The sequence below is a fragment of the Cynocephalus volans genome, chromosome X, assembly GCF_027409185.1.
Source record: "Cynocephalus volans isolate mCynVol1 chromosome X, mCynVol1.pri, whole genome shotgun sequence".
In the NCBI taxonomy this organism is placed as follows: domain Eukaryota; kingdom Metazoa; phylum Chordata; class Mammalia; order Dermoptera; family Cynocephalidae; genus Cynocephalus; species Cynocephalus volans.
Genome location: NC_084478.1, coordinates 121,051,695 through 121,072,837, shown reverse-complemented (window position 1 = coordinate 121,072,837; position 21,143 = coordinate 121,051,695). Strand labels below are relative to the sequence as shown.

Below are 21,143 nucleotides of genomic sequence, written 5' to 3'. Positions count from 1 at the left end.
AGAATAACATGTGGACAAGTAGTTAAAAAAGATCATCAAGAGGACAATAAAATACTTCTGGTTTCCAAATTTAGCCTGCATCGGTCTATATATACAATGGAATTCTAGCAACTAATTGCTTCCAAATGGCTGTTTCATTTCAAATTGGGTTTTTATATGGTGGGGGTGGGGCATTTGTCTTGTTTGGTTGGGTTGAATACAGCTGTTTTTCACTACTGGAAAGACTGCCCATCATATATCCCACCCCACCCATCTCTGATTGGTTCTTTGGGTTCTAATTGACAGCAAAGTGAAAATGGCTGGCGCTGCAGTCAGCAAAATGGTGGTGATTCACTTTTCTTCATTTCCATTCAGAACCCAGAAGGAACAAAGAAAGAGCTAAAGATAGAGACATCATAAGATGTCAGGTAGGTTGGAAAAAGTGGAAAGAATAAAATATTGGAAAGGAATCAGAACATGACATGAGACAACTGGAGGAGAAAACTTTCACATCTGAAAACAAAACGAAAGAAACACAGAAAAGAAAAATATGGAATGACAACATAGGAGAAGTTAAAACAGAAAAAAATCCCAGAGAAAATAAAAAGGTCAAAACTGGAAAGATAAAGTTCTTAAAATAAAAAAGAATAGAGTTATTAGACAAAAATTTTATGAAGTTTAAGGGCCTTTTCTGTTTCAAATGTCAGAAAATAATCTCTTTGTTTATGACTTTTTAAAAAATATAAAATTTTTTCAGGTTATAAAAATGACTTTTTTTCTGGTGGTGATGATGGTAGTGGTAGTGGTAATAGTGAGATTATAGTTTCTCAGTGTAGCTAAGAAAATATAGTAAGGGCTGGGCTCAAACTGAAGGCCATTCGAATGTCTCTTACTCCAATGATGAAATTGGTTAAATCTTACCTACCTCCACTCTATCACTGTCAATATTTCTTAACATTCTCTTCTGCTTGTAATTGGGAATGCAGAAATAATCAGCTCATACCATTTTATGAGGCCAAGATGTTTACTCAGTTTTCATTTCATTCTCATATTGCTTACTTCCAGAATTGAAAAAAAATGAGATAATTTAGCTGTCAGTTCAACGACATGGTTTGCTTCTCCACAGCAAATTAATTTGCTTCTTTGTTTTCACTTAATCACGACACAGTCTATTCACTAACCATCATGTTATAAAACAGAAAATTCAACTATTTAATATCGAAATTTTTCTCTGGCTTAACAACCCAAGAATTGATGTTGATGGTTCTATTCTATCAAAAATTTTTTTCCTGAATGAATTCAAAATTTCAGAATGCACATTTTGATTGTGTTCTTCACTAGCATGAAAAAAAGGTAGTTGACCTTCCTGGGGACATATTTCTAGCCACATCTTTTCCCTCACCCACATTAAAAAACAAAAAAGAAAAAGAAAAAAGAAAAAAAATTTGCCAGATCTTAAAAAAAAAAGTATAAAATGTCATAGATCGGTGATCTTGTGCTACTTGAGCGCTACAAATATCCAGAGAAAGACTTGATCTATAGCTATGTTCTCTCCAGAAAATTCTTATTAGCATTTATTATTGATTGTTCATATATGTATAAAGAAAGCACATAACCACTAAAGCATACATAACATATCCATCAACATTTCTTCCTGAAACATGGGGTTTGCTGTTTTGAATGTCTACAAAAGGTACCCATTAATAATCCTAAAAATAAGCTCTATTCTTGAAATCAAAGGGAAAGAACAGGTCAGTTTTATAGAGACTTTTGGTTACTGTGGTTAGCTGATCTGGGAAATCCAGGTTCCAATGTAATGTCTGAATTATTCAGATGAATTGTCTTCACTAGCCAAGTTGAGTAGATGATTTTTTGATTCACTTCACATTATAAAGAACAGACTCAGGCAGGGTTTCTCTACCAGGACCACATTTTTCTGTGCCATGGTAAGTTAATGTCTTAACTAAGTTGAAGATTTTTCAGTGATCAGACATTTTTGTTAAGACAAAATAATTCTGCCAGTGTCATTGCCACTCTCTGCTTCCATCTATGATTATCTAGGTAAAGTTCATCTTACTTGGAATCATCAAAAACATCAAGTCTGACATTTTGGGACATGGCAATTCTTCTTTGAAACCTATTTTCACAAAGGAATGTTTTCATGGCTTACAAAACAAAATGAGGAGCTTACTTACAGTGAATTCCCCGGTGACTGCATCAAACCCCACATGAATCGTGTGCTCAAAGTCTGAAGGAAGAGAGATCTCTGGGCGCTCTTTCTCTTTCTTCTTATTGGCTAAAGGCAAAACGTTAACATGTATTTATTTGGAGTATTTTTTGGCATCCATATGTTGTACAATTAGGTTCATAAAAACAATTGCAAAGTTAAAAGGCAATTGATTTCAACACAATTTTAACAATATTTAACTCCAAAAATTCCAATTTTATTTGCAGAAGTGGCTGAGAGTTTGACAAAAAATGTCATGTACAAATAATTCAAAAATTTCCAAAATCCAATTCAAACAAAACCCTCATTTAAACTTATTTATGTCCTTTACCAGCCTAATGGTGTAATCGACAGGTATCTATGTATAGTGTGTTTAACAGGCTTTGCTGAATCAAATACCACTTACTAAAGAAAAAATTCATTATGCTCAAGTCAAGCAAAGGCTTACTATTAGAAAGAATAGAAAAGAAAAGAAAAGAACTTCAACTATCTATAAAAATGTTATGAATTGTTTCCATGTTGACTATAGCCAAATATCAAGTAGTTAGAACTTCTTTAATTTACATGTTTACATTATGAAGCATATCTGAACAGACTCCTGGTCTTCTTTCAACAAGAATACTATCGCAAATCAATGATGTTACAAATTTTTCTTTATCATTAAAATCATTTTCTCCCCAGCACTTTGCTAGTAAAAAGCCACAAATTGCCGCTTTTTACTAAATTAATTTTATTTAGTTCTTAGAAACCTCAAACCAGTTCTTTGGTTTAGTCTTTCCAGTTTGTAGCTATGTTTCCATGTCCCCATTATATTCTGTCATATCAGCCATTCCAAATCATTGCTTTTCTCAAGTAACAGATTTTTCATAGTGACACAATTATGAGTAAACATATTGATAGTTAATAAGTTAAAAGCTTTTAAAGATATCATCACAGAATAAAGTTAGTCTAGAACTATAATGAAATTTATCTATCTGGAAATGGATCCCAGGAGGAAGTTACTGTGGAAATGTTCTAAAATGGCATTTAGTAGCTTCCATAAAAGACATATTAGCAGATTTGAGCATGTATGTCTGATAAGACTGCTTTTCACACTGAAAAAAAAATAATACTCACCCTCCTAATACTGGGCAAGTCAGCATGAACCAGGCTTATCCAGTTCAAACCAATCAACTTCAGAATTGCCAGGGTGGCCAATTTAGAACATTCTGGTTCAAATAGATGGTTCCTTGGCCTGAATTACAGACAACACTCAATTAACCATATATGTATTACTGGCTTTGTGGGTTACCCATGATAAATTTTAAATTCAAAATCTTACATGTTCAAATGCCATTCTAATGACTTCTTTTCTCTTTTCACCCTGTCTCCAGCCAGAGGACAGAGATATGGGGCAGAAATATGGAAATTCAAATAGTGAGAGGGACTATACATGATCAGGAAAGAAAGGTTGGGGCAGGAGGACAAGAGTCACTCAAAGCCTTTGCCTGGTCATAGAACACATTTAGGACTCATTTTGAAAAAGTAAATATATGTCTCCTAAGTTAACCTCAGCACAGATTCCATTTTTACAGTGAGCCTACTTCATTGATGGATATATTCCTAAATGAACAGTGAAATTTAGAGCTTTCTGTTGATACTCATACTTCCCCTGCATGCTTGTGGACTGTAGCTACCATATTTACTTGTTCAGAAAGGCAAACAGAACAGCCAGTCTTCAGGGCCGGCCTGCGGCTCACTTGGGAGAGTGTAGTGCTGATAACACCAAGGCCAGAGGTTCGGATCCCTATATAGGGATGGCCGGTTAGCTCACTTGGGAGAGTGTGGTGCTGACAACACCAAGTCAAGGGTTAAGATCCCCTTACCAGCCATCTTTTTTTAAAAAAAGAACAACCAGCCTTCTATTCTTGCCACTCCATTGAAGGTGTCCCAGCCACTTCTGTAATCTTTTTCTATTTTTCCTCTTTCCTGATCTCCTGTCCATGCAGGACATGGTTAAGCAGCTCTCTTTCCACTTCCTTAATGATGTGGCCTGACCTTTGTCTTCCCTCAGTGACAATTCTTTCCTCATTGTTGCTCCTCCTTCTGCCTTTCCGAGTGCAGTCTTTGGCCTTCTGCAATCCTTTCTTTATACCCATTGTTCTTAGTTGGATCCACTCCCAGATACTAACTCAGTTAATTCCCTAATCTGTGGTTGGCACAAGTGGATCAAGATTACTGTGGGACCAAACAACATTTTACATGCAGTGACCCTTGAACAGCCCAGGTATGAACTGCATGGGTCCACTTATATGTCGATTTTTTCAGTAAATACCATAGGTGCCGTCAATGTATTTTCTCTTCCTTATGATTTTCTTGACATTTCCTTTTCTCTAGCTTACTTTATTGTAAGAATACAATATAAAATACATATAACGTGTTAATCGACCGTTTATGTTATTGATAAGGCTTCTGGTCAACAGTAGGCTATCAGTAGTTAAGTTTTGGGGGAGTCAAATGTTACACACAGCTATTCGACTGCATAGGGGGTTGGTGCCCCTAAAACCTGCATTGTTCAAGGGTCAACTGTAATTTGAGAGGAAGGCTCCCTTTAAGTAAAAACAATAATTAATCACAAACACGAAAATTGCTAGGGTCTCTTCTAGGGCCTTGAAAGCGTCCCAGGCAAGTGAGGAACACTGAAGAAGCAGCTTCTTTCACTTAATACTACCCAGCTCTTGGTAACCTTTTTGGGTCAAAGATCACTTCGAAAATAAAGAAGAAAGCCATGGAACTTCTGCCCATAACAATGCACTATATGCATACACACAATTTTGCATATACTTTCAGAGGTTCGTAATTCCCCTGGGCTCCAGGTTAAGCGCCTCTACCTTAATTTATATCTCCAATCTTTATATCAACTTGCATTCATGACCTCTCTTGCCAGCAAATAAACTTTCATCTTCTTTTTAGTATCGGCTGCACATTTGTAGCATATTGACTTAAACATAAACACTCCACTTGTGCTGAGTTATGTGAAGATTTGGCTTAACGGTGTCTCCCTGGAAGGCCACCTGTTTGTCAGTCCCCTACCAGCCTAATCAGGGCTAAGCATAACAGAGGCAGGCAGCCCAAACTAGCTCCTCCTCCAGTGAAATGATACCACTAACCACCCAGATTAGAGAAAGAGTAGGGCCTTAGACTCCTCCTCCTTTGGGAGGCTCTAAACAATGAAAAGGTTATGATCCCCTTCTCCAATACAAGTATATAATTCAAACAAAACAATACTAAAGCACAAAAAAGTAAGAAAGTCCAAAAAGTTCTAATGTTCCTATGATAGTTAATTTGAGTCTTTTTAAAAGCTATATATCCAGAATCAAAATTCTCCACATTCTGGGCACCCCTGACTTGCTAGATGCCATAAGCACATGCTTACTCTGGCTACTGGGTAATCCAGCTCTGGCCCAGCTGCCTAAACAAGAAATTTGGGAGTCATCTTTGACTTCTACTTTATTTTTACATTAATTAGTCACTAAGTTCTCTCTATTCTATCTCCTAAACTTGTCTTGAATCCACTTCTTTTTATCTCCACAAACCTCTATCTCAATCCAAGGCATCAGCATTTCTCACCTGGTCTCACTGCCTGCAATTTTGCAGCCTCTCATTCATCTCTCTACTCTGTGGCCGGATGGCATTCTTGCCTTTAAGGTCCTTAAATGCCCTCCCTCACTAACCGTAAGTTTAAAGTTCATGCTCCTCAGAATGTTATCCAAGGGCCTGCATGATCTATCTGTTCTTAGCTTACCTCTCCAACCTCTATCCATACCATGGACCCACTATCCATACCCATGCCATGCCCCTTAAACTGCCAGCTTTTGCCTCCTCCAAGCTTCTACACATGGTAGGCCTAAGCCTGGAAAGTCTTACTTCTTCCACCCTCCTTCCTGCTTTGTGTGATTCACTCCCATTAGTCCTTATTCTTGAAGACTTACTCTTGGGCTTCCTCTCCTTTGGCAGGTCTTTTCCTGTCTTCCCTTCACAGAAAAAGTTAAATGCCCTTGCTGTCATGCTCCCATAGAACTTCCTAGTGGATACTCTGAGTTTAGCACTTATCAGCACTGGATTATTATTTCTTTTTTACATACCTGTTTCTCTAGATAAAATTTGAGATCCTTGACAGCAAAGACTGTATCTTATTCATTTTCATATTCCCTAGTACCTGGCTTGGGTCTGCACACTTAGTAACTATCATTTATGGAACACTGACCATGTGCAAAGTACTTCCAGGGTTAGCTTATTTAATCTCAACAATCTTATGAGATAGGTCTTATATTATTGTATTATCATTGTTTTATATGTGAGAAAAGTGAGACTTAGTAAGGTCAAACCATATACCCAGGGTTACACAGCCATCAGCGTCAGAGCCAGGATTTGAACCTATGTCCCCACTATGTCTCCAGAACCTAAGCTCTTAATAGCTACACTACTTATTACTCAGTGACATTAAAACAAATAAACAAACAAAAACCTCAACATATTTGAGCCCTAGCCTTCAGTAAATGTGGAGCGATTGAATGAAGCTTAAATGAGAACTGGTTTTTGTTTTATTTTGCTTTGTTTTATTTTTAGGAACACTAAAATGTCTTTATCTCTCCAGAATATTCTGAGTACTGGTCATTTATATCAAGACTCATCCTAACCCCAGTCTTGGGCTGATGAGACTTAGCCTGATCAGCTCTGGGTTGATATAGCAGAAAGCAAAAGCTCAAACGAATATCACTTTCTAAGCATATCCCCCGTATTCTGTTGGCACCTAGAACAAGGCCACAAAATGCTGACTGTTTTCACAAACTGAAAACATCATTTGGCCTTGGGACCCTGTGGGTGTGCATGAGTTCTGGTTGTAACTCCAGAGTCTCTCATCCCGACATCTTTCTCCATTCTATTACCTTGTAAAGAAAAACCCCTCTAGTAATCCTCTCTTATAAGACCCACTCCAATGTTTTGTGGTTCTTCTAGCACCTAGAGCTTGTCCCATTACAAATAAATTCCCCTACACTTTCAACCTCTTTATTAAATGCTTATTTCTTTATTTCTTGCCTTAGGTTCTCAAGCTTCACTGTGCATCACTCTCATCTGGGAAAGAGAGAGAGAGAGAGAGAGAGAGAGAGAGAGAGAGAGAGAGAGAGAGAGAGAGAGAGAGAGAGAGAAAGAGAGAGAGAAAGAGAGAGATGCTAGAGCCCTATCTCCAGAGATTTGGATTCAGTTAGTCTGGGGTAGGCTGAGGAATCTTTATTTTTTTAAAGCTCCTCAGGTATTTCTACTATGCAGCTGGGGTTGAGAACAACAACTTTAACCCCTGTTATCCAACAAGGATATTACTTCCTCAGATAATCCTGATGGAGGCTGCTCATTCGTCACCATCACAAGTCCTTAGGTCAGAGGGAATGAGGAAGGCAGAGTTTCCCCTTTTTTACGATAAATTGTTTACTTGATATCAGTACTTCTGCACTTGCTTACAGAATCCTCGCCTTTAAGGTGTCGCCACTTAGTTCTCCTGGCCAAGTCTCCTTATCCCCTGAGGACTTTGGCTGCCAGTTTCCCTCCTACACTCCATGCTGCTATCACTTTGTGAAACATAGGATATAAATGGACACCTCCTTCACACCCTTTCCTTATGGATCCTGACCTCCCTCAACTCTAATGAACTTCACCTTCCTTCCACTTCTGCAATCCACTCTCACAGCTATCTTCTAAACCAGTGGTTCTCAACCAGGGTTACATATAAGAATAACCTGTAGAATTCCATAAAATATCAATGTGTAGAGCCCACACAGAACCTACTCTATCAGGATTTCTGGAGGTGAGACCTGGGCAAATAATTTTTTAAATTCCATAGATAATCTGCAGCCAGTGTGCAGAACCACAGCTACCTCAGGTCTTTTCATTATCCAGAATGACCCTTTCTCTGAAATATTCAATCCTGTTATCTCATTCTCTGAGTCCGGCCTCCCATCCTGCTAGCCTTCTAACTCTGAGACATTACTCCTATTTTACTTGCTCTTTGATCTCAACAAAACCTCCAATCCCTGGATCCCTCCATTTTTAGCAAATTTCTCAGTTCCCTTCTGGCCTAGACTCTATAGTACATCATTTAAAATGCTCTTCAGCCACTGCCCTGGAAACTCTCACCCCTTGGCCTCCTCTTACAATTGTCCTGCAAACCCCTACCCTGACAGAATCCAACCTTGAAACTTCACTTCTGTACTGAGGCTGCTGAGAGTTGCTGGGGAAAAATCATGTAGCCATGCAGATTGGTGCTTTTAATAAAGGTCACAGACATTAGTTGGGTCATTAATGGTGCTTGGCAATTTTTTCCTCACTCCCTGTGAACTTCCTTTCCCACCCCCCCCCCAAATATTCCAGAATCTCACCATTTCACTCAAACTTCTGCTCCACCCCATCCTCCCTTACTTTCAGCATATGACCTCCCTTCTACTTCACTGAAAAAAATGGAGGCCACCAGTTGGGAACTCCTTTGACTTCACTTCCTCTCCTATCCCCATGCATTTATCTCCATCAGTAGCACTTCTCTCTTCCCATCTCACTAGAAGCAGGTCTCCCCTTCCACCTAAGGAATATCCCTCCGCTGGTGCTCTAGATCCCAGTCCTTCTCACTTCTCCAGGATCTCATTACTCAATCAATTATGTTCTATTTCTTCTTGTCTCTTCAATCTCTCCCTCTCTATTGGCGTTTTCCTTTTGGCTTAAAAGACATGCTGAGATCTCTTTTGTTCTTCAAAATTAAAAACCATCCATTGGGTAAAGGATATAAAGAAAAATTACAATTTGTAATAATGAATATGCTAATAAAAATAAAAATTAAAAAAAATTAAAACCCTCTGCCTCATCACATCCTTCTTTAGCTATTACAGTCTCTCAGGTTTTCCATCTTTAGGTTAAACTTCTTGAAAAGGCAGTCTACACTTCCTTAGCCCTCACTCCCCAAACCACTATAATAACTCCCTGAAGTTACAAATTAACTACCTCTTTGATCAGTGGTCACTTTTCAGTCCTTACAACTGTTGATCTCTTAGTCAAAACTGACATTGCTGACCACGTACTTCTTGAAACTAACGCCTCCCTACCTTCTTTCACACATCTCTTTCCTAAAGTCTGTTTCTACGTGTCTGGGTTTTCTTTCCATCTCATTTGCAGGAGGCTCTTTCTGTCAGCTCTTTAAATAGCATTCCCCAGAAGCTGTCCTTGGTTCTCATCTCTTATCAACACACCTCTTACTTAGGTCATCTCATCTACACGCATGGTTTCAATTACCACCTATGCTAGTGACTCCCCATATGTACCTCCAGCCCTGAGCTCTCTGCTGCACCCCAACCCCATGTAGTTAACTGGCTATTGAACGCCTCTCTTCGGATGCCTCACAGGCCCCCCACACTAAATATTTTCAAAAGTAAACTAATTCACCACTGTCTTTCCCCACCTAAAACAACATGCAACTACAAATTCTCCTTTGTCCCTTACCTCACCCTTCTCCAGTTCCTCTTCTCTCTATCTGATTAGTTGCCTATTTCTGTTAATTCTCCTCCTAAATATTCCCTCTGCATTGTCCTCTCCTATTTGTAATGATACTGGCCCTTAGGCCAGGCCACTCTCATTTCTCACCTGCATGATTCCAACAGCCTGACTTGTCTCCTTCTATCTGTCCCCTGCAATCTGTTCTTCCCTTTGTGGCTAGAGTGATATTTTGAAACACAAATCTAATATCATTCCCCTGCTTCAATGTCTCCCCATTGCCTTCAGAATCAAATTCAAAGTCCTTAGCATGGCATATATTAATCCTGTAGGATATGATCCCCAATTACTTTCATAGCTTTATCTCCCACCCCTCTCCCACTCTGTGCACTAGTTATTCTGAACCACTTGTAGGTGTATTCACAGAAACTCAACTAACAGTGTGTCATGCCTACTGCCTTCATAATGTTGCTCTTTCTACCTGGAATGCCACTCACTCCTTACATGACTAGCTCTGTTCCTCCTTTAAGACTCACCTCAGTTCAGTGGGCACTTCCTCTAGGAAGCCTTCCCTTTCCGCCCTTCCCTTGAGTCTGGAATAGATGCCCCTCTTCAGTGCTCATATTGTACTTACCACACTAAACTCTAACCATTGACTAACTTGTCTGTATCCCTTCCTAGGCCATCAGCTCCTTAAAGGCAGGGACGGGGATTTATTCACCTCTGCACCAAAGCATCTATCTAGCACAGTACCTGACTCAATAGTTAATGAATGAATGAACAAATGAATGGATGAATGAATGACCTTCATTATATGGAATGAAACCCAATATATGGAGACAGGCAGTTCCTACTTGCTATTATGTGTTCATGGATGAGGAAACAATGATCCAGGTTTGCCAAGAAGGCCAGGGGGGTGGGGAGCATGCTTTAGAGTTGTTTTTGTGGTTGAAGTTGTTGTTGGTGGCAATGTTGTTGTTTTTCTCCAACAGTGGGGATAACTCTGTATCATTCAAGTATATCTCTTTCCAGGTACCACTTGGGGGCCAAAGATATACTGGCAACACAGCTGGGCAGGGTTCAAGGTATGGCAAGACAACCAATTCTCCCCCAGATGATATCTCTAGATGGTACTCTGTTTGCCTTCTGAAAACATTTTAGAAAACTGTCACCTGAGTCTTCCTTGTTGTACGAGTTCTGCTTCTCATCTTTCCTAAAATTCATGAAAGTTTTGTTGAGCCTTCTTTTTTAAAGTCATATAGTCATGTCCAGAATTAATTTTTAGAACACTTTCTAGCTCCTTGAAAACAGAGCATGCAGGAAAAGAAAAGAAATGACAGAAGAGAGGCACAGGTAAATGTTTTCCTATATAAATTTAGCCTAAAAGCACAAAACAATAGTAACCGTTTAAAAGCAATGGAAAGCATGCAAAGTGGTCTGGTATACGGCATAATTTAAAAAGCAACATTGAAAGCCACAATAACACAGAAAGTTAAAAACAAAGTATCATATAAAACATATTTTTAAGATGCAGAAATAACTTTTCCAAAGAAAAATAAACACATAGGCTGGCTACTTGAAGGTAGCATTTCACAACCCTGTCTCTAAGGGACAACCCCCTCCTGCTACTGTCCCAGCTTCTTTTTCTTTGAATCAGTGGGTCAGTTAGCAAGTATCCATTGACCCGTAGATCAGCGTAGTGACAGGTTATGCTGGGTGATCCATTGGGAACTTAATATTCTAAACTTGCAATCTAACTGGGGAAATAAGCTTAACAAACAAGAAATAGCAACCAATATTATCAGAACAAAGAAAATTAGGTGCTAAGCTGAGAAGACTAGAGTATAAATGCTGTGCATGTCAAAAGAAAAGAAGATCATAGAAATCTGTGGTGGAAGTCAAGGCTTACTGAGGGAGGCAGAACTTGAGAGATGGGCCTTAAAAACTGGATAGGTAGGAAAGGACAAGGCATCTCAAGTAGGAAGGACAGTAGAGGCAAAAGTTTGAAGGTAGGAATGTATATAACATATTGATAAGAAAGTGAGAGGACAGAGGGTAAATGGATAGGATATAGCGTCAGAAATCAGGAAGGAAAGAAAGATGAAATTGGAGACAGTAATAAAGAATGTGCTGGGAAAGGTTTTTGAGCAGATGGATGTCATAACAGAAAAGGTGTTTCCCAGAAGACAAGCTAGGTAGCTATGCTAAGGTACACATGCCGTGGCAGAGGCAGGCTTCAAGATGGTTGCTGTTTCACTCAGGCTGAGGAGAAAAATGAGTGTGGAATGGGGAGGACCTACCCACCACTGCATCTGTTGCCACTGAGATCACTTACTGGGCATTTCCTATAAACCGTGTGTGTGTGTGTGTGTGTGTGTGTGTGTGTGTGTGTGTGTGTGTGTGTGTGTGCGCGCATGTATGTATGATTTCTTCAACTAGACTGAAAATTACCTGATGGGGAACTTTGTCTTATATGTAGTGTCCTTCACAATATTCAACACAGAGTTAGGCACATAAGAAGCAGGCACAAATCTTTTCTGAGTGAAGTATATAGGTGGTTAAAAACATGCTCCAGATCATGCTGTGTGTGGTTTTTAAACCAAGATAGCTAATAAATTAGATCTGTGCTCAAAGTCAGCATGCAGCTCAGATTTATGCATTGGCTGGCTGCACATGTCTCTATCCCATGGTCTTCCATGAAGACCTTTGAGATAAAGGAGGTCTCATAAAACATTTTGTTAGGAGGCTTGTACCAGAGTTGCTGGGGTTGGGATTCTCCTGGGAGGTACCTTTATCCCACAACCCTTAGCTTGACACCAGAAGCCCTCCTCCCTTGCCCTGCCCTTTGTCTTGTTTGCTCTCCCACCCTGCCCAGGTGCAATCTGTATTCATTCAGTGTTATGTATTCCTGAAGCCAAACAACTTGTGCAGACATAGGGGTCATATCTGGCAGAGGCGGTGGGAATAGCTGGCTTAGAGATCCATCACATTAAAAGGCCTGTTTTTCATCTCAATATTCCTGGGCTTTGCTCTAGGAAAGCCATGCTGGAAAAATATAGAAGTATTTTCAACAGGCCATCCACCTTCATTTTTCCTAACACATGATCCTTAGTGACTTGGTCACCTTTTAGCTGGGCAATAGATGCTTTCAGAGGTTCATTGATTTCTCTAAGTCATTAAGAGGCTGCTAGTCAGTGCCCAACAAAGGTTGTCTGCAAAATGTTGCCTCTGTGGCCTGTAAGAATTAAAATGCTTCAGTGTCTACTTAACTACCTGGAAAGTGAATTAGGTACTGAGGTCATTACCTTTTTTATTTTTAAAAATGTCATTCTGCTCCATCATCTAATTTGCAGGTCACAGAGCACACCATGCCATAACCCTCCAAAGGAAAGCCTTCTGAAGCATTCCTTATACTTAGTAAGTATCCTAGAATAGTTGTTCCTATGGCAACAGCAGCCCTGAAGGTGGTGGCAGAGGCAGGCCCTCATTGTGAGAGCAATAGTCCTAGAGGGACTGATTTCGGCAGAGAAAGTTCTGATCCCTGACGCATCTGCTCTAGAAACAGATATCCTGTTTCGGGGCATATTGTGAGAGGATATCAACACTGGAATTTCTTACCTCCTGGATTTACAAGATGTATATTTTCCTTTACACAGGGGAGAGATTAATTCTCTAATTTTCATCTAATTTTTTTTGGTAGAATGTCATTGTGTGGGCCTTCAAATTTATTTTTTCCACTGGAAATATTTGGAAGTATTATGTGGTAACTACAAAGGAAAATTAGGAATAAAACACAGATCTTATTGTTGGCTCTAAGTATTTAAAGTAAAGATGGGTAAAAAAAATATTTAAAAAGAAATTCCACATAACAGATATATTTCTGGCTTACACCTAACATCTTGGGCAAAACACATACTGATTCTGAGCAGAAAAGGAGGGTGTTTATTAAGTGAGAAAGAGGGCCCAAATCTCCTTTAAATACTGGCTTATGAATAAAACTAAGGAGGAATAATAGGTGACTCTCATGTTCTATTTTAATATAGTTCTTTAATATTTCAATTTTTATAAGCATTAAACATTATTTTTATACTAAAAATAATTTTAAATAACCCAAAATAACACAAAAATTGAGAAAAATAACAATTTTCTTTCTTTTTTTTTTTTTTTTTTTTAACAAAGGTTAAGTTACTTCCTGCTAGTGAATTAGGCTCTCAGGAGGAATAATTTGTAAATACTAAGGTATGACTACTGCTGTCATTGCTGATCTGCCTAGGTTTCACCTGCTTCTGAAAAATTTCCTGCTTCTTTAAAAAAAAAAAAATCTCTTTGCATATTCCATTAGCTAAAACCTTTTTTTCAAAGCAAGTTAGGTTACTCTCACTTTACAGCAAGTAATATAGTGTTCAACAACCACTGTGGACTAGCAGTTGGGGGATCTACACTCGAGGTCTGCTTTGCTTTGTTATTAAGTCATGCAGCAACTTTGTGGAAGTCATTTAACCCCTCGGAACTTCTGCCTTCCTGTATAAAATGAAGATAATCCCTACCTTACCTCTATCACAGGAGGTTTGAAGGAGGTAACTAATACAAAAGTACTTGAACATAGTAATACCCCTATAATAGCCTTTCAAAATATATCATCTCACGAGCAATATACTAAGTAACTGGGTGACTATGTTTGCTGGAAAACCAAATAATCTACCACTTTATAAACCCAGCACTTCCAAATGATGGCTATGGAAATATAACTACAGAGAAAAAGGATTTAACTGGGCTGTTTTAAACATCCATTGCTCTTATAATATCTTTTATTATTAGCAAATACCAGAAACATATAGTTGGGATAGCCTGTGGTGGAAGATTTATTCTCTTGCCTTCAGGTAGAACTTGCTAAAGCCATGAGAGACCCAATGGAAAACTTAGAAAATTTCCTTCTTAGTAATTCATAGCATCCAATTAGCCTATCTGGAATTTATTTATCTAGTGTCATTCCTTCTGGTAGAATATTAAGCTCATTTTCTTCTACCAGATCCTCAGTGGCTATGGAAAATATATATCCTCCATAAATTAGCAGCCTTTAATGTATAGATAAAAACTCAAAATGGTAATCTGATTCGGTAAGAGCAGTTACAAGCCCAAATCATAGGTTGGATGTTCTGTGAAGATGATAGGATGGGGGTGGGGGGGAATGATAGTCCCACATGAGCCTTTCTAGTCATGCCCATTCACACACAGAGACAGCCTTCACCTTCAGTGGTATCATTTTTAAAAACATTCAGCAAAAGTGATCATTCTGGGAAATCATTAGGAAGTTGCCTCTTACTCATCTCCTTCCAGGCAACACATATTGGTTCCACTCTCATTTACATCGGATTCACATGTGCAACAATTTTAATGGAAAATGTTTCAAAACAAAAAGCAAAGGTGAGGCAATGTCCTACCTAACTAGACGCCTCTGATCATGTGGATAGTTATATAAGGTGCAAATTGAGAAGGGGAGGCCTCATCTGCTTTAAGGCAGAAAGCAACTTTGTATCCCTTAGCCATTGTCAATTTTCCTCTCCTTGCAACACTTCATTTTAATGTCTGATACAGTGCTCTTCTGTCCTCCCCCTCTTCCCATGCACCCCCTGTATCTTCTCCATCTCCTAATCTCCCTCTCAAACATTATTTCCTCTCTCAATTTCTCCCTGTTGCTTCTTCACTTTAGTGTATACATTTCCCAATCTTACATTTCAGACTTCTCCTGAATATGTCTGGTGGTTTCAGCAGGCTATCAAATTTGTGCCCAAATTCTGTTTATTGGACTCGAAGTAGAACCACAGGCCCTCCTAGATACAGAGTGCATCCATATCCCACCTTCTTCCCATTTCAACAGGGGGCTTCTAAGAGGAAAGGTATAGTACAGGAGGCTCTTCTCCTGGGCCACCTGGAGGACAAGCAATGTATCATGCCTTTCAGGCTTCCCAAAGAGCAGTGCAGTGATCTTTGAAGAGCACTCTTTGTTGAGCTGTACGGGCTACATTTGGAGAACCAAGAGGAATGTAAGCACCGTTCAGGTTGTAGCAGTCTCTGACATCTGGTTTTCTCATACCAGAACCCTCAATTAATTCACACTCTCACACATCTTGAGCTACTGCAAGATCCCAAAGGGTCTTCAGCATCACCAAAAAAGATTGCATAGTGTTATCACACTAAGTATATTTTATTGTGCATTAAGTAGATGAAAATTAGTAATGTGCATTGACCAAAATATTTGATTAACAAGACCATAATGGATAACTGAGAGTTTCCTTTAATATAATTGTTGCATAGCAATGCTTCCTGCTGTGTAGGATATTAGAACAACAATATATATTCAACACAATAACAAAACTATATAGTACTTTACGAACTTTTTCACATATATGAACACACTCATTTAGAGCCTCAACTTTTTAAAGTAAGCAATATGTAAGCCTGTTAAGAATATACATCAAATGATAATCTAACCTACAAAACACCAAATTGAATGTTAACACGTCTCTACTGTCAAGAATGTTTTCTCACCATCATTTCTTTCACACACACACACACACACACACACACACACACACACACAGTGAAAATGTTCTTTCTTTCCTTCTGAGTGGCAATAAAAAAAATGTCCCCTTTTCTGAAATTCAGATACATTTCAAAGCACACTGCAATTTTCTTAAGGAAAAATGAAAGCCACTGCTGGCTTTTGGATGCCACAGTCTACCACTTATTCCCTTTGTCCCATTGCAAGGCAGTGTGATAGAGTAGATAGAACAGGCATAGCACCTGGAGTCAGACTCAGGAGATTTCTAGCTTCCATCATTTGCTATGTGACCCTAGGCTGTCTACTTAAATGCTTTGAGCTTAAATTGCCTCATCTGTATAAAGGGTATAATACAGAGTGGCTGTGATGATTAAGGCTCAGTACATGTAAAGTGCCTGGCACACAGCCTGGCACCCAGTAACTAGTCAGTAAACGGTAGATCACTCCCCATTTGTCTCGATTTGATTTATATACAACTATCCCCTCCTACACCTCCAGGAAGAGGTACCATCACATCATTCCCAGGCTCACCAGCTCCCAAATCTTTCTGAATTCCCCACACACAAAAAATGCACATGAATTGTGCTAAGGACACAGCCCTTAACACAGCACTGCATGTCCTCTGAAACACGCCTAATGCTCAAGTGCAGCACAAGATACAAGACACATAAGCACGCTTCAGAAGACACAGACGTCACACAGAACACATGTCACCTCCAAATGCAGCCTCACCTGCTTCTTTCCCATATGTTCTTCTGAGCTTCCAGTCCTTAACAATGATTATTTTTGGAGGCACTATGCCATTTCAGAGTCCTGGCTGTAATCATCTGCCTTATTGCCTTTTCCTTATTGATTTATTTACTCATTTATTTATTCATGCCTTGATTTATTTATTCCTGTATTTATTCCTCACCTTGTTCCAAAATAGATGCAAGGTGGCTTACAAGAATACACAAAATACAACATGATAGTATAAATTTAAAGTAGATAAGAAAGTGAAAGGAAACAAAAACTAAAAACAAAGATAGGAACATAAAATGGAGCTTGGAAGAAAGCTAATACAGAGTCCCATTACAAGCGCTATGCATGGCCTGCACATTTGGCTCCAAGCTTTCTAGCAGCCAACAAAGGAGAAACCTGATCAGTCCCACCCTTCACAGGCTCTAAAAAATAAGATCAAACCACTTGTTCAGGATGTCCTTTTCCTGGTCTAAATCCTGAAAACTTTTCTATAGTGAAGTATCATAAAATGGTGGCAAATTGTCCCTCCTCAATTGCTCTAACACCAAGATTCAGCTCCTGGAACTGTCTCCAACAAAGACAGATTCTCAGTCATAAAATTTCATCTACTACTACTTATATTTCCTCTACCTGTCTCTTGAGGTTTGATTTGGTCAATTAAAGAGACTTCTTAAAAAAACAAAAACAGAAACAGAAAACCCCTGTGCTGTCACCAATGCAAACATTTTAATTTAAGAAATGAAATAGACATTGTGACTATTTATAATGAGAAAAATTTGGAAAGGATCCCAATATCCAACAAATGAAAATGGTTAAATAAACCATGATGCCATTATATGATGAAATTTTCTATACCACCAAGAATAATATTTATGAGTACTTTTTTAAAATGTAAAAGAATGTTCATGATAAAAACATTACGTAAAAAAGCAGGATACAAAACTGAATATATTATGATCTTAACTATGTAAAAAGTACATATGTGCCTATATAGCCACAGAAAAAGTCTGGGAAGAAATCCAACAAAATGTTAACATTATTTCTGAGATTTGTGATTATGGGTACTTTTATTTTATTTCTATAATGCTTGTCTTTATTTTCCAAGTTTTTAACATTGATGAACAATTTCTATATGATGAGAAGAAGAGTGACTAGGAGAAAAAATATCAACCCAGTTACCTTTGGCTTGTGAAATTACAAGCAATTTTCATTTTCTTTTAAAAATTTCTATAACTGATACATAAATTCAGTTAGGGAGAAAGTTACTTTTAAAAAAAATAAGAATTTGAGTTTTTTGGTCGGTTGTCCGTAAGTTCCAAAATGCTACAAATATAATAACACCTCACAATTACTTAGCACTTTTAAACTTTACTTTTAGTAGCATTTTGATATTTAGAATTACATTTGAATATCACCAATATCTTGTGAGGTAGGCCAGGTATCACTTTCCTCACTTAACAGGTGATGAAACTGGGGTTCAGAGAAGCTAAGTGGCTGGCCTAAAGTCACAACAATCACTGGCAGAGCTACACATGAACCCAGGTCTACAGAACCTAAGACTGATTGCAGAGTAGCACAAGTAGTTCCCTAGCAGCAGGAACAGAGAAACAGTAATTTCTCCTCATCCACCAGGGTCAGGCTCCTGAACAAACCCAGAGGCGGGAGAGTTCAGCAGAGGAAATTATGATTTCAGGAGGAAAAAACAAATGCGCAGGGGGAATGAGGTCACAAGTGAACTTTTGAAAGCTATCATAATTTTTTTTTATGCACAGTGAAATAACAGTACATTACATAAAAAGAATAATGAGAGTTTACATAGTTTATATTGGTAAAAATGATAGACTTTACAGTTTCTACCTAGATCCTGAGATGATTTCCACAGATGATGAGGATGTATGTACCACTCACTCATTATGGTAGTGGAAAATGAGGTGACAGAGAAGCAATGTACAGAGGTGGACTTAGTTCAAATTATGGATGGCTCTGCTCTCAAAGTCAATGAAGTCCAATCCTGAAGCTGTAACAACTTGCTTGTGGCCTTAGCTCTAGCAAGCAAGTAAATTTAAGTGGCATTCCTCAAAGACTGGCTGTTCTCAAGACACCTTCTGTCTTCTGAAGTCTTTTTTGAAGACACCTTCAATTAAATCATTCAAACTTTGCCTGAAGCCAGTTTATCAGCTGTCCAGTAAAGGTACTTAAATGACACTCCTTGATAATTTAGGCTTTTCTGAGGTTGCTTTCTTCCCAATATGATCTTTTAAAAAGACTCTTAGCAGCTCTTTATAGAGTTCAATGAAATCATCCTAGCTTTGTCTGAAGGTAGCTTATTCGCTGTCTAGCAATGGTATTAAAATGGCACTTGATTTAAGTTCTGTTGAAGATGGTTTCTGTCCAATGGGATTGTGTTTAAAGGCATCATAGCACCTCTTTATTGAATTCTGCTAAATCACTTAAGCTTTGAACAAGTAAGATTAGACATGTAAAGGTATCAGTTTTTATTATTTTCTTGGGGAGATTTTAATCTTGTTCTAAAAAATTTGCTCCTGCTGCTTATAACTGTATTTGTCTCCATTCTCATAGCTTCCTAATTGTCTTCATCATCACTTATGATAATCACCTCTGGAGTACTGAAACTTCCTCGGGATTAACTTCTAGCAGCATCACATCACTTGAATTAGTGTTGACAGGTTCAGATACAACTTCAGCCAATGACTCCTCCTGCGCCAGATGTTCACCTTCATCCATAGGTTCTTCTTGATCCAAAGATTCATTGTCTTTGGGAGAAACTGCTGAAAGAAATTTCACCATATCTAGCCATATCTTCTCCCAGGTCACATTAATGACAGGCTCTGTTGAACTATCTAACGCCTCTTTTATTAAGAATAGAGTGATGCTGTAGGAATTCCATGCACTAGGATCTTCAGGCAGAGGAACTTTTGCAAGATTTTAAACAACAAATTTATGTATTAGTTTAGCCTAAGTCTTCTTACATGGCCAGATCAAACACTGCTCTAAGGGTTCAAGGATCTGAGACATGAGGCTAGTTATAAAGACAATCTTAACATCAGGATGCCTGTTGGAGAATGCATCTGAGGCACCAAACAGACTGTGAAAGATCAGCAGGACTTTAAATTAAAGATTTTTTTAAATTTTAAATAGTCTTAAATTTCTACAAGAAAATACTGTTCAACCATTCCTTAAGGGGAGAAGGAGTCCTCCAGGCTTTTCTGTTTGCACGCTAGTACCCTGGAAACTCGGCTCAGTTTTTTTCCCTGAGAAGATTTGGACATAGTTTTCCATACAGTAGCCACGGTTTCACTGTGAGGTCACCTGAAGTATTGGCACAAAACAGAAATGTCACCCTCTCAGTCTTTGCTGACCTCATGTCAGCATCAGTTGGCTTTTGCTCTTCAAAATGGCAAGTAGGGTTATTCAAAAGGACTCTCAAAGTATGGAAGTTTCAGTAGTACCAAAGATTTGTGCAGGCACATAATCCACAGTTGTGGAGGATACAGCACAGGAGCTGTAGGATCTAGTCATTCTTTGGCACCGAGATCATGGTGCCAGGTCACAGCACACCTTAAATTTCTCAAATTGTCTCTTGTTCCAAGCAAAAATGTTTTTTCGAGATCCACTTCACTGTCTGAAAACACGTATTTGAAAATTCTTTTTGCATGGTCACAGGTCCTTTGCATGAAAAGTATTTCATTATTCTTTTGCTTATCTTCAATCTAGAGTTTAATATCATTTCCATCTTTTCCGTTCTTGGGTTATGAGGGATAAAGCTTCTTTTAAGTGGTGTAAGTATAAGAGGCAATACTGGCCGCAATAAGAGTTTCAGCTTTCCTTAAGGTACAAATTGTGGATTCATTAACACTGTATAAGCAACCTACAAAACGATTTGTTTTACCTTGAGGAAGCAGATCAAGAATATCCCTTTTCTCTTCTAAAGACATCACCCATCTTGCCTTTTGGCAACTTTCTGTGGTGCCTGTGCTCTTGTATGTGCTTTAGTCTCATTCCCCTCAGTAGTCATACATATAGAAGCCATGTTTCAGCTTTATGCTAACTAATGCAACCTGACAGTTACTCACTAGAGATTTCATATCCCCGAATGTCACA

At 38.6% G+C, this 21,143-nt stretch overlaps 1 protein-coding gene across 1 annotated transcript in view; it reads right to left on the bottom strand.

Annotated features, from left to right (window-relative positions):
- PAK3 (p21 (RAC1) activated kinase 3) overlaps window positions 1–21,143 on the bottom strand; it is a 103,487-nt gene that overhangs the window by 61,545 nt on the left and 20,799 nt on the right. Inside the window, exon 3 of the mRNA XM_063083211.1 lies at window positions 2,175–2,275. Within this exon, the coding sequence (XP_062939281.1) occupies window positions 2,175–2,275 (101 nt within the window). The remainder of the gene's footprint in view (window positions 1–2,174; window positions 2,276–21,143) is intronic.